Raw genomic sequence first — 14,468 nt, 5'->3', positions numbered from 1 at the left:
AGGAGCAGCTGGTGAACTTGAACTGCCGACCTTGCAGTTCAAACGGCTTTGTCGTCTGGTGCGTTAACCCGCAGTGCCAGACCAGGGCTCCTTGCTAAAAGCATAGAGAACGTAAAATACTTACTGATTAAGATCAAAGACCACTGTCTTCAGTATTGGTTGTTGTGGTCTTTGATCTTCAATGTAAAGAAAACACAAGTCCTCAGAACTGGACCAATAAATAACATCATGATAAATGGAGAAAAGATTGAAGTTGTCAAAGACTGGATCCACCATCAGCACTCATGGAAGCAGCAATCAAGAAATCAAACGACATACTGCATTAGGCATATCTGCTGCACAAAACTTATTTAAATTGTTGAAGAGCAAAGATGTCAGTTTGAGGACTAAGTTGCACCTGACCCAAGCCATGATATTTTCAATAATCTCATATGTATGCGGAAGTTGGACGGTGAATAAGGGAGGCCGTAGAAGAATTGATACATATGAGTTATGGTATTAGAGAAAAATATGAAGGATACCATGGACTGCCAGGAGAACAAATCTGTGTTGGATGAAGTACAACCAGAATGCTCTTAGATGTCAAGATGGCCAGACTTTGTCTCTCATACTTTAGACTCTGTCAGGAGGAACCAATCCCCTAGAGAAGGACACCATGCTTGGTAAAGTGGAGATACAGGGAAAAATAGGGTGACTCCCACCCCCACCCCCTACCCCCACGAGATGGATTGGCACAGTGGCAACAATGGGCTCAAGGATAGCAACAATTGTGAGGCTGACGCAGGACTGGGCGGTGTTTCATTCTGTTGTACATAGGGTCACTGTGGGTCAGAACTGACTCGATGGCACTTAACAACAACACTCTTGTCACATGAGGTTACAGTGGTCAGATAAGGACTTAGAGATGGTTCCTGAGTAGAAACATTTATAGTGTGTAAGAACCCCCCTCTCCCTCCTAACATTTATGTGATGGGTTTGGAGATATTTGTAGACATTGTAATGAAATTTGTGGTTAATAAGGAATTTCAACTGATAAAATCACCCAAGAAAAGAAAACCCAGTAAACTGGGTACTTAAAAAAGCTAGAATGACAGCAACTTATTTATGTTTATCGGAATTATGTGTGGCAGTTTAAGAGGGAAAGCTTTGATTTTGTCTAGGGGCCCAGTGCAAGGTCATTTAGGTTTACTCAGGAGATAAGGGCTTTCAGAATCAAGTCCTTCTGTTCTAACATTCCTCATATACATTGAAGAGATCTGAATCTTACCCTAGTCCTATGTGATATTTATGGTCATTAAAAAAAAAAAAAAAGGATTCTGTTTTGTTAATTTTGCATAAGAATTATTAAATCATGATCTTTCTTTAGGAACTTTAGTCTCTTAAGTTCTTTTGTGATTCTCATGCTAGACAAGGAATGCATATCAGTTGCTAATAAGAATGATGATAGTTTATGCCCAAATGGAAGCAGTATCGTGTGAGAAAGGATCTGGGAATTCTGGCAAATTAGATTTAAGTAGTGGAAGAGAACTGTAAGTTCATCTGATGGAATTGCATTCTCTGTAAAGGTACTTCTAGGGGTGGGGGACTCCTGGTGTGGCGCTGTAAAGTCTACACTAAACTGTGATCCACATCGTCAGCAGTTCAAACCCACCAGCTGTTCCTTGGAAACACTATACAGACTTTATACGTCATAACCAACCCAACAACAACAGAGGTGTGGGAGTGGGATGTCCTAGGACATTTTCTCTTCTGTTTCTCCATTCCAAGCATGAAATGGTAGGTTAAAGAGTGCGTGCGGGTTTGCCCTTGAACAGATAGAATTAGTGGAGAGATAGAAAGGGTACTGTTCGTGTTCTGGTCCCCTCATATTGTTCCTCTGGCCCCTCTTGAAAACATATGAATTTATTAAAGAAGTATAACAAGTTTTCCTCTTTTTTTTTTTTTTTTTCTTTCTCAGGAAGTAATTGAGCTCTTTAAAGAAAGAATTTCTTCCTCTGGAAAGTAGCATGAATATAATAGAAATTTCATTTTATTTCACGCAGCTCAAAGAAAATGAACGGCACCCTGGATCACCCAGATCAACCAGATCTTGATGCTATCAAGATGTTTGTGGGCCAGGTTCCGAGGACCTGGTCTGAGAAAGACTTGAGGGAACTCTTCGAACAGTACGGTGCTGTCTATGAAATCAATGTCCTAAGGGATAGGAGCCAAAACCCTCCTCAGAGCAAAGGTGAGGGTTTGGGGCATATCACACATATTTTGGTATATATTTGCCATGTGTATCTTGTCTTTAATTGCCAGGAAACTGCTGTGGTCATAAAGGGGGAAATGTCCTTTTCTAGTAGCTGTAGTTTCTAGTCCAAACACAAATTAAAAGTTAAGGTGACATTGTGAGGGGAATTTATAAATTTGGTCTTGGGCAGCCCTTTGCCAAAGAGCTGTAAATTCAACAGACGGACTCCTGTGTGTGTGTCTCTTTGTATCTTGAGAATGGAGTGTCACAAATACACTGAAGTAAACCAACCACAGAAAGTTGCCACAGAAAGTGTTTCAGCTAGGGTAAGCTGAACAAGAGAGAGAGTCTGTATGTGTACATGGCTCTCTTTTTATTATTTTGGAGACCTTGCTGGGTGGCTGATAAACTAGAAGGAACTTTTGTGTGGGTAGGCATCCTGTTGATAGGAACCTACACAATTCATAGAAGAAAGGCCGAGCTGCATCCAGAAATACCCAGCAGAATTGAAATTTCACAGGACTGATGTATAGATGACACATTAACTTTATCCCTAGAGATGGAGGGAGGGGGTTGTTCTGTAGTGCCCTAGGACATTTTCTTTTTCCCTGTTTTTTCCAAATGACCAGTTTCAGAGTAATTTGATGTGAAAGCTGTTTTATAGCACAAATGTGAGCAAGCACGATTATCATGTCTGGAATGAGCTTAATAGCAGAGATGTCTAGAAGCATAGGAGTTATTTCTCTCTTTGTAGCATAGTTATACATCAAGTCATTCTGAAAATGACTAGCAGTAATAACATGTAGTAATTTAATATTGTAACTGCAGTGTGATTTTGAAAAGTCTATATGACCACTTATGAAAATATGTATCACCACATTGAAGTTCATGATTTACAAGATGTACTTCCCCTCCTCCCATCAACAATAAAGATGTTGTGAAGTGCCCTCAAGTAGATTCTGACCCATAGTGAGCCCTGTATAGGGATTCTGAGGAGCAGCTGGTGAGCTTGAACCACCAGCCTTGCAGTTCAGACAGCTTTGCAATCTGGTGCATTAACCCACAGCGCCACGCCAGGACTCCCAACAATAAAGATACAAAGCACAAAATCAACAGATTCCAGTGTTAATGTGATATTGTTAGAAGCTTACACGTATATTGATGAGAGAGAACCAAGGGTCCATTAAAAAAAAAAAGACCTTAATAGCTTCTTACTCTTAAGTCATTTTGTAATTTAATAAGTAATCATTCTGTTTGAGACATGTAGTAGAACTTGGCCAGAGAGTTGTTCTGAGAGAGCAGGGAAAGATAGAGCTTCTGGTAGACTAAGATTGTTTATAGCTGGTATTTCTTACCCAGCATTCTAACTTGTATATCAAGTTAGGGTGGTTGGAGGGAGTACTGCGACATTTGTAAGGAAAGTCGTGTTTTCCAGAGAAATTACTCAACCAAAACCAGAACAACTCATAACAACCCTAGAGGGGAGGATACAGTAGAGGCAAAACTGTTCCTTAGGATTTCTAAGACTAATCTTCATGGGATCCTATAGCTTCATCTCTCTCATAGACCAGCTAGTGGGTTTGAACCGCAGATCTTGGCGGTTAGCAGCCCAGTGCTTATCCACTATGCCATAGGGCTAAGAAGATAAGTCCAAGAGCAGCTAAAGGTGCATTTTACTAGAACTAAGAGGAGACTATAACAAAAAATAACATGCATAGAGAATAATGCAGTTGGATCTTTTCAATTTTCACAAAAATTGAAAATTAAAAATTTGGGGTTTTTTTTGGTTGGGGGTGGGGGGGACTAACTGTTTAAGTTCCAGCGTGTCAGTGGAGGGAGGAGTGATCTAGGAATTGTTCGTTTTCAAAGCAATGCTTTGATTGTGTGAAATCTTATTTATTGCAGGGTGCTGTTTTGTTACGTTTTACACCCGTAAAGCTGCATTAGAAGCTCAGAATGCTCTCCATAACATGAAGGTCCTGCCAGGGGTAAGAAAGCTCCTACTTGTAAATGGAACATTCTTATCAGGCATGCATTGCAAATCATTCTGAGGAATTGATCAACGGGAGCACATATATTGTTGCTAAGTTCTGTCAAGTCATTTCCGACTCATAGTGACCCCATGTAGGGCTTCTGAGGAGTGACTGGTAAGTTTGAACTGCAGACCTTGCAGTTCAAACTGACCTTTCGGTCCAGTGCTTATCCTGTAGTGCCACACCAGGACTCTGGAGCATATATTGGGAGGTTTTCAAAGAAGACAGAAAAATATCTCTCAGTGAAGAGTCTTAGGTATTTAACTTCTTAACTCACTAAATTTCTTGTTTGAAAATTGGGAAGAAAGATCATGCATGACAATGACATAGGTAAGAGTTCAGCGACAACTCTTAAAACTCTAGTTTTGATAACTGCTTGGTGTAGTATTTTTGAATGCCTATAGCATGTATAGTGATAATAGTTTTTTTTTCCTTCATAGATGCATCACCCTATACAGATGAAACCTGCAGACAGTGAGAAGAACAATGGTAAGTTGGTATATTAACCCTCTTCTTCTATGGTGTCTTCCTATTTCACTCTTTTCATGGCACCTGAATTGCGCTGTGCTCTAAGTAATAAGTCAACTCAATTGTTTTTCTTTTTCTTTGTAAAATAAAGTCTGAGAAACATAGTTGATAGGAAAACATTGCAACAGTTTGGAACAAACTGGAATGCCCTTGAGAAATATCGTATCTTAAGGACAGAGGTGAGGAGGGTAATGTGCAAGTTTGGAAAGAACTTTGCCCAGAGAAGAATAATAAGAAAATGAAAGTTGGTGCTTGCATTCACTGAAAGCTGTGTTCTGCTCCTCTTGTCATATCAATTAAGTATGAAAACCACATTCTTCTTTAGAAGGATATTACAAGTAGGAACAAACCTTGCTAAGTATTAGGCAAGGTAGTAAACACTTTGCGTGTATTAACTCACTTGATATAGAACAGCTGTTGATTGTCCCTATTGGTCAGCTGAAGAAGTAGGACAGAAAGGTTAAATAATTTTCACAGGATCACAAAACTATTGCTAATTGTGCTTTTAAGATTCTGTTGATTTTAAGAAGTGTTATGATTTCAAACCTATTAAGTTATGAAGGAAAAAAAATTTGAGTATCTTAGAATCAGTGAAATACGATATAAAGATACAGAACCAGGATTCAAACCTCTGTGGACTGATTCCTTAGTCTACTGTTCCTCCTTCTTTAGTAATGATGCTTAAGCCTTTTGTGTTTTACTTTCTAGCAGTGGAAGACAGGAAGCTGTTTATTGGTATGATTTCCAAGAAGTGCACTGAAAATGACATCCGAGTCATGTTCTCTTCATTTGGACAGATTGAAGAGTGCCGGATACTGCGGGGCCCTGATGGCCTGAGCCGAGGTCGGTGGTTTTTTAGCATTTAGAAACTGAATTGCCCTGATGAGTACAGGCAGGGGACATTAGGTTCTCTTCAATGCCTAGGGAGAGGAGTGCTTAGGACTCTGAGGCATTGAACTGGACATGACATCCTGGGAAAGAGGATGCTAGATGAAGTTGAGTCACTTTTGACTCATATGAGGGGGAATTGAAAAAAATTTGTGGGGAAATAGAATGAAAAGATAATGGGATTTCCCCACAAACTTTTTGAAGCCCTCTCATAGGAATCCCATGTGCAATAGAACAAAACTGCCTAGTTCTGCTCCATCCTCCCAAATGTTACGGATGAGCTCATTGTTGCAGCCACTGTATCAATTCATCTTGTTGAAGGTCTACCTTTTATTTGCTGACCAAGCACATTAGTCTTCTCCAGGGACGGAATCCTTCTGATAATGTGTCCAAAGTGTGTGAGGCAAGGTCACAACATCGTAATTCACCCAAATGCGTGGATTCTTCTCTTAATCATGGTCCAGCTTTCTCATGTATGTGAGGCAATTGAAAACGCCATGGGTTGGGTCAGGCGCACCTTAGTCTCAAGGTGGTATCTCTTTAACACTTTTAAAGAGGTATTTTGCAGCAGATTTGCCCAGTGCAATATGCTGCCTAATTTCTTGGTACTACTTTCATGAGAGTTGATTGTGCATTCAAGTAGAATGAAACCTTGACAACCTCAGTACATACTTGTGTATCATGATATTTGTTGGTCCAGTCGTAAGGATTTTTGTTTTCATTATGTTGAGCTATAATTTATGCTGAATACTGTAGTCTTTGATCTTCATCAGGAAGTGCTTCAAGTCCTCTTCATTTTCAGCAAGCAGAGTTGTGTCATCTGCATATTGCATTATTAATGAGTCTTCTTCCAATCCTGGTGCCACATTTTTCTTTGTATAGTCCAGCTTCTCTGATGATTTTCTTTTAGTATTCAGGTTGAATAAGCATAATGAAAGCCCTGACACAACCTTTCCTGATTTTAAATGACCCAGAATCTCCTTGTTCTGTTTACCCTTTGGTCTGTGCACAATTAAGTATGCTAGAATTCCATTCTTTTCACTGCTATCCACAGTTTGTTAAACTTGGGGCTTCTTTTGAATTGGACTAGTGGGAACCAGTGATACTAGTAAACATGGTTGTCAAGATGGAGAGAGTTGGGCCTGCCACTTGGTCTTGTATACAGTGGTCTTGTCCCTTTAGTTGTTGTTGTGTGCCACCAAGTCAGTTCTAACTCATAGCAACTCTGTAGGGTTTGTAAGAGCAGCTGGTGGGTTTGAACTGTTGACCTTGTGGTTACCAGTCCAGTGTTTATCTTACAAGTCTAAATTCCATGCTTCAGGGTCATGTATTTATTCTTCTTGTGCTTGGAGAGATTCTTGATGCCAAAATGAAAACACATCCTTTTCCCTATATTCTTTTTCAAGAGAAATTAGGGAATGCTTTTTTTTTTTGCCCCCCCCCCCCCCCCCCCTGTACATTGTTAGGTGCCAATGAGTCAATTCCGACTCATAGCAACCGAAGCACAACAGAACCAAATAATGTACCCAGTCCTTTGTCATCCTCAAAATATTGTTAAGCTTAAGCACTTTGCTGCTGCCACTATGCCAGTCCAGCTCATTGGGGAGCTTTCTCTCTTTCACTGGCCTACCACTTTACCCAACATGATATCCTTCTTTACAGACTCTGGTCCTTCCTGATAATATGTCTGAAGTGTGAGAGACAGAGTCTTGTCATCTTGGTTTCTACAAGCATTCTTGCTGTTACTTCTGCCAACACAGATTTGTTCGTTCTTCCTGACAGTCCATTGTATTCTTTAATATTCTGCAACACCATAACTTAAGCACATTGATGCTTCTATAGTCTTCTTTATTCACTGTCCAACTTTCACATATATATGAAACTAATGAAAATATTTTGGCTTGGGTCAGGCACCCCTGAGTCCTCAAACTCACATCTTTGCTCTTCAACACTTCTAAGAGGTCTTGTGCAACAGCTTTGCCTAATGTAAATACATCATTGGATTTTTTTTTGACTGCTGCTTCTATTATTGTTGATGGTGGAGCCAATCAAAATTAAGTCTTTGATAACTTCAATCTTTTCTCCATTTATCTGATGTTATTTACAGGTCCAGTGGTGAGGATTTTTGTTTTCTTTACATTGAGGTACAACTCATACTGAATGCTGTGTGGTCTTTGATCTTAATAACAAGTATTTTAAGTCCTCTTTACTTTTCAGCAAGCAAAGGTTTAATCATTTGCATATTACAGATTGTTATTGAGCCTTCCTCCAATCTAATGCCAGCTTCTTGAGCTATTTACTCAGTGTACAGTTTGAATAAGTATGGTGAAAGAATACAACTCTGCGGCACACATTTCCTCATTTGGAATCATTCATTGTTCCCTTGTCTTGTCTGAACTACTGCCTCTTAGTCTGTGTACAGATTCCTCATGAGCATAATTACATGTTCTGTAATACTCATTCTCCACCGTGTTGTCAATAAAGCACAGGTAAACATCATTCTGGTATTCTCTGATTTCAGCCAGATCTCATCTGACGTCAGCATTGATATCCCTTGTTGCACATCCTCATCTGAATCTGGCTTGAACCTTTGACAGTTCCCCATCAATGTACTATTGCAGCTGTTTTTGAATTATCTTTAGCAAAATTTTAATTGCATGTGATAGTAATGACATTGTCTCGTTTTTTTTCACATTTTGTTGGATCATGTCTCTTTGAAATGGGCACAAATGTGGGTCTCTTTCAATTAGTTGGCCAGGTAACTGTCTTTCAGATTTCTGGACATAGATGAGTGAGTGCCTCCAGTGATACATCAGTTTGTTGAAACGTTTCAATTTGTATTCCTTCAATTCCTGGATCCTTGTTCTTTGCCAGTGCCTTCAGCGAACCTTGGACTTCTTTGAGTACCATTGACTCTTAATCATATGCTATCTCTTGATATGATTGTACATCCTTCATTTCTTTTTGGTACAGTCATTCTGTATATTTCTTCTATTTTCTCTGCATGCTTTCTGCATCATTCAATATTTTGCACATAGACTCCTTCAGTATTGCATGTCAAGGCTTGAATTTTTTTCTTCAGTTCACTCAGCTTGAGAAATGCTGAGTGTGCTCTTTCCTTTTGGTTTTCTAGCTCCAGGCCTTTGTACATTTTGTTGTAATACTTGACTTTGTCTTGTCTTCTAGAGTTGCCTTTTGAAATTTCCTATTTGACTCTGACAAATGAAGAATCATTTGTTTTAGCATCTCTACACTGGAGAGCAAGTTTCAGAGACTCCTTCTGACATCCATTTTGGTCTTTTGTTTCTTTTTTGTCTTCTTAGTGACCTTTTGCTTTATTCTTATATGATGTTCTTGATGCATTCCATTTCATTTTTGGCAACTTCCAATTTTCCTTAATTCATATTTCATACGTTCCGTGTTCCAATTATCAGTGGATGTTTTCAGCTGTTCCTCCTCATTTTGAGTTGTGCCCCATCAGCAAATGAAGGTCCTGAAAGCTTTACTGTATTTGTGGCAATTCTAGTCATATTTTGAGTGCCTTTCAACCTGAGGGACTCATCTTCCGGTACTATATATGACAGTATTCTGATGCTATTTACTATGTTTCAGTATTCAGTATTCTAGTCCTGATGGTGTTCCACTGCTATTCAGAAGGTTTTCAGTGGCTAAACATTCAGAAGTAGCCCATCTCTCCTTCTTCCTAGTCTGTCTTATTCTGGAAGCTCAGTTAAAACTTGTCCATCATGGGTGTACCCTGTTATTGTTGTTGTTATGTGCTGTTGAGTCAGTCCTGACTCATATAGAAACCTTGTATCTGGTTTCCGAAGAGCAGCTGCTGGATTTGAACCGCTGTCCCTGTTTGCAGTCCAGTGATGAGCCTACAGTGCCACACCAGAAGTCCTGGGTGTACCCTGCTGGTGGTTAAAATTCCAGTGGCATAGCTTCCAGCATCATATTGTTGGTATTAAGTGCTATTAAGTTGGTTCTGACTCATAGAGACCAACCTGTATAGGGTTTCTGAGTAGTGACTGGTGTGTTTGAACTACTGACCTTGCAGTTCAAATTGACCTTGCTGTCTAGTATTTATCCTACAGCACCACACCAGGACTTCATAGCACCATGCAAGCCACCATGGTACAACAAACTGACAGATGAGTGGTAGTCCCTGTCCTTGATTTTTCAGTTTTTGTTAGCACGCTTGTCACCCTTTTTAATATGTCTATCTCTTTCACTAGCTCATGAACCCCTAGAGCCAAGGACTATATATGTGTCACTGGATTGGTACATGGCACAGAGTGAGTGCTCTTGCAGGGTTGAGGGACACGAGAGGAGACGCGGAGTCGGTGAAAATGAAAGCCTCTGTTTAGTTGGCTGAAGAGGCTCTGTTTCTCTGTCTGCTTGTTCTTCTGGCCCAGCTCAGCAAGTCTTTATTTTTTATACTTAAAATTACACAGTACATAATGATTTGATACTTTGATTTTTTTCCATGAATTATTACACAGTTTCAATCACAACATTCCTTTTAACTCTGTGATTATACAACCTTAACAAAAGTATTTCTGTCATGTCCAAACTGACCTTTCCATATCCTGTTCATTTTTCATCCACTGAGCACTTTCCTTTTGACATCATCTCCTCTCCTATGTAAGTGATAAATTGCTTCTTCTTATTCCCACTAAAAGATCAAGTTAAACCTTACACAAATCATTGCCACTTATCAGACTCTTGATTGCATCCTCTTAGTAATATAAGTTTCTATTAATCATCAGTGCTTACGCTACTTTACTGTTTCTACTAGGTGATTATCAATCTTCTGTCCTACATACTACGCTATTATTTTCTTAGTAAAAGTATTACTACCATCAACTTAATTATGTTTTCTAAAAAAGTGTTCATTAAATTGCTTAACCACAGTGTTCTTGTATTTCTTTTCTTTTGAGGCTATGAGGCGTAAGACCCAACCTGGCTAATTGCTGCAAGAAATGTAGAGTATTAAATTTTGACCACCTTTCACTTATGTTCACTATTCTCTGCCTATTCACCTAGGTGCCTGTATATAATAGTGGGGGTTTGTGAATTATGGCTGGTAATTGATTGTGGTGAGGTCTACAGGGATTGGTCAGCTTCACTTTAGTTTAACTGCTTTTGTGATCTCATAAATGCCAGTTACTTTGTTCTTAGTTTTTCTGTGAATGGGAGTGGCACATACAATTTCCTTTGAATTCAATCCACCGAAGCTGAAAACAATTGTTGCCAGACTAGTTTTTCCTAAGGTTTGTAGAACTCATAGTGAAAGGCTGTGAATATGGCCATATTATATATTTTTACAAGTAAATTCAAAGTTACCCTAAAGAGAGATAGAAAGCAACTTCTGAGAACTATCAGCCTTGCATATCTCTCTTTTCTGCTGGAACCGTGTCAAACAGCAGAAGCCAAGCTGCTTCCTGCATTCAAGCTGCTCCCCACAAGCTAAATACGCAAACGAATGAGTTATTGATTCTTCTCTTACCAGGTTGTGCATTTGTGACTTTTACAACAAGAGCCATGGCACAGACGGCTATCAAGGCGATGCACCAAGCACAGACCATGGAGGTAGGAAGATGAGGGAAGAGTTCTGTTCCCTTGGGCTGAGAATTCAAGGCCAGGGGACATCAAAGTTCAGTAGCATGTGCAGCATCAAATTGCCCTAAAGTTAAACAGATCATTCTAAAAGTTGAAACCCGATGCTTTCTTTAAAACTAACCAGATGAAAATATGTGCCCTTTTGTCATTTGTATGCATCAGAGGGCAGACTCATTTGACAGTGAATGAAACTTGAATTTTCACTAGGAAGCAGGATTACCAACGAGGAATTTGACTCTTTATTTTTGGGGTTCTCCTAGGGTTGCTCATCGCCCATGGTGGTGAAATTTGCAGATACACAGAAGGACAAAGAACAGAAAAGAATGGCTCAGCAGCTTCAGCAGCAGATGCAGCAAATCAGCGCAGCGTCTGTGTGGGGAAACCTTGCTGGTCTGAATACTCTTGGACCCCAGTATTTAGCAGTGAGTCTTTGTGGTTTGCTTTGTGCAGACTATGCAAGCTCTCAGCTGTTTCTTCTTCTGCTGTCCCTAGCTAACAAGCACAGTAGCATTTAGAACTTTTGACATATAGACATTTTACATCAAAATTCAGGCAGTGCAACAACCTGTCAGTCATGCTAAATTCTGAATTTAAAGACGTAGGAGCTTCTAGTGTGTCTCTGCTTGTAACCAAGAAATTACTGAGGGAATTTTCATTACCAGATGTTTCTCTTCATACCTCTTTCTATCAGGTGTAGGAGGCATGATAAAATTCCTCCCCTAACGATCAGAGAAATGGTTATTTCAACTAACTGAGAGATGAAGAAATTAACGTGGACGTTGTTAAGTGCATATTACAAGTGTATATTGGAGCTGACTTCATCATACAAAGATTTCCTTTCATTGAGTCTTTCTTTTGTTGAGTTTCAGTCATACTGTCCAGAAGAGGGTCAGGCTCCAGTTTGTTGTTTAGATTTGCTAGGGCTCCGGTGCATGTTATAGGGGGTTACTATGGCTTTAATCTTTAGAAGAATTGTAGCCAGCACAAGACATTTAAAACCATTTCATCTGTGAGTCAGAAAGAAAAGATCTGCAAAGTTACCAGTATTGGCAATCAGTGGAGAAACCACTTAATTTATGTGGATAGTTCACAAAAGCACACATTGGAGTAACTTGTATAGTCATCCATTCCTCATCCTTTAATATATTATCTTACATAGAAACATAAGACAGACTATAATTTCTGTCATCTAGCACTGAACTTGGACTAATTTGATACCCTCTCGACACCCACATTTCTATTTCTATAATATTAGAGGAATTTCCAGTTTATCTGAGCTAGTACAAAGAAGTGTAGATTAGATGGTTGAGAAGTTTAACAGATAAATTGTTTCTAATTGCTAGAATATTGCATATAGGTTCAGAAAAAGTTTGGTTTTCCACCTAAATACTAATGCTTTGAAAACTATCTCCACGATGGCCATTTGTTTTCTTAGAGAATTTTGGAGCCTCTTAAGAGACGACTCCCTCTCTTGTCATTGCCACTTCCATCAAGGGCATGATGATGTATGCTGAAAGCGTTGGCCTTTGTTTCAGTTACAGATGTCTTCAAAGCGGTTCACATATAGGCAGGAAATGAAAGTGTCACATGTAGTATGTCCAAGGTATAAAAATACGGTATGTGGCCGCTGATAGGCATTGTCAGTGGTAGTATAAAGTTCTTTTCTGGAATATGTGGACTTGAACTTGAATACTAGACTAGAGCTGTGGTTCTGCTTTCATCTATGTGGGGCTGTGAATCCCTTAGAAAATCTGGTAAAAAAATTAATGTGTGTGTGTACCTTTTTCATTCCATTTCTGGAGGTTTGCAGACCTCTTGAGACCCATCCTTGAATTCTAGGCTTGAGGAATTCATGATGACAGAGTAGCCAGTCAGGTATTTATAGAAACAGGCAACAGGTTGGATAAAGGATCCAGAAGTATAAACATCAACTGGCCATAAGGAATAGTAATTAGATTTGAATGAAACAGAGGTCTTAGTTGATTATAATGAAGACTGTGGCTAAGCTTTGTAAGCTCATGGACAGACCTCTTGTTTTATTTGTAATTCCACAACTTTTGAAAGAGAATTTATAGTGAATTAGATCATCTGCAATAATGACGAACAATTTTTAAGGGAGGAGAAAGCCAGGACTTGATGGCTACGTTGTAGCATGGGAATGAATTAATCTAGTTGTGGGTTCATTGAGACCAGTCAGCGGGGACTCTTAAGAAACACCCAGTGATGGTGAGCTCTGATGTTAAAATAATTGTTTGAGGTGGAAATGATCTGCATGGTACGGTGTGTCGACGTAACTCAGGCCCTCCATATGCAGACACAAGTCCTAGTTGACTGCACAACTACTTGAGTTGGGCTTAGTTCTCGGCTCTCCTTCTGCCCTTTGCTGTGCTGCATTCTGTTGCCCAAGGATTTGAGCTTGGCTCACTACTCAGTGAACATACTGTTTTCTGGGCCAGGGAGTTTCTTGTGTTGTATTGTCCTGTGCTGTCATGCGCCTCATGTTTCTGTTGTGTTGGCTTGGGTTCTTGTCTTCGACACTCTTCTCTCTGGGGGCCTCTGCACTCTCGCTTTGCTGTGCTGTAGAGTTATCCCAGATGCAGAACCAGCCCTCACTCTCACTCTTGTTCTGTTTTTTGGTGTAATGTCTAGCTTTATTTGCAGCTCCTTCAGCAGACTGCCTCCTCTGGGAACCTCAACACCCTGAGCAGCCTCCACCCAATGGGAGGTAAGTGTTGTGCTCCTGTGGAGGAGCAGCAGCAGCCTGGCCAACAGACTCAGCTCACAAAAACCTGAACGTTTAAGGCAACATCTGCATGTTGCCTTAAAAGGAACAGAGCCAGTGTCATGTACGCTTCATGCAAATAAAAGACATTTTCACTTACCACATAAACCATAAGATGAGTGCCCCAGGATCCACCTGCCTTGGGCTCTATTGGATGCCCCTATCTTTAGTTGATGCTAGATTGTTTTGGGGCTATCTCTTTCCCATCACCTCTTTAAGTCTTTGTTGGGATGGAAAAGATAGCACCTATGGGCTATCTGAGAGAACATGGGGAAATGTAGGAACTGTTTATTTGCACAACAAAATCACTTTTCTTGTGACCCTTGTGGGGGATACGCCAAAGTTCTGTGCAGGTGGCTTACTCAGGCAGCTAGCTTCT

At 39.9% G+C, this 14,468-nt stretch overlaps 1 protein-coding gene across 5 annotated transcripts in view; it reads left to right on the top strand.

Annotated features, from left to right (window-relative positions):
• CELF1 (CUGBP, Elav-like family member 1) overlaps window positions 1-14,468 on the top strand; it is a 104,079-nt gene that overhangs the window by 78,915 nt on the left and 10,696 nt on the right. The window contains exons 2-8 of one of the 5 annotated variants that reach the window (XM_006865098.1): window positions 2,043-2,230; window positions 4,139-4,221; window positions 4,707-4,755; window positions 5,503-5,637; window positions 11,198-11,277; window positions 11,568-11,729; window positions 13,969-14,032. In XM_006865098.1, the coding sequence (XP_006865160.1) occupies window positions 2,053-2,230; window positions 4,139-4,221; window positions 4,707-4,755; window positions 5,503-5,637; window positions 11,198-11,277; window positions 11,568-11,729; window positions 13,969-14,032 (751 nt within the window). In that variant the 5' untranslated portion in view covers window positions 2,043-2,052. Of the gene's footprint in view, window positions 1-2,042; window positions 2,231-4,138; window positions 4,222-4,706; window positions 4,756-5,502; window positions 5,638-11,197; window positions 11,278-11,567; window positions 11,730-13,956; window positions 14,033-14,468 lie in introns of those variants that run through there. The other 4 variants (XM_006865094.1, XM_006865095.1, XM_006865097.1 and 1 more) reach the window with 4 other exon arrangements.

The sequence above is a fragment of the Chrysochloris asiatica genome, unplaced genomic scaffold (assembly GCF_000296735.1).
Source record: "Chrysochloris asiatica unplaced genomic scaffold, ChrAsi1.0 scaffold00075, whole genome shotgun sequence".
NCBI classification, from domain to species: Eukaryota; Metazoa; Chordata; class Mammalia; order Afrosoricida; family Chrysochloridae; genus Chrysochloris; species Chrysochloris asiatica.
The sequence above is the reverse complement of the archived record's forward strand: the minus strand, read 5'-3'. Positions and strand labels throughout refer to the sequence as shown.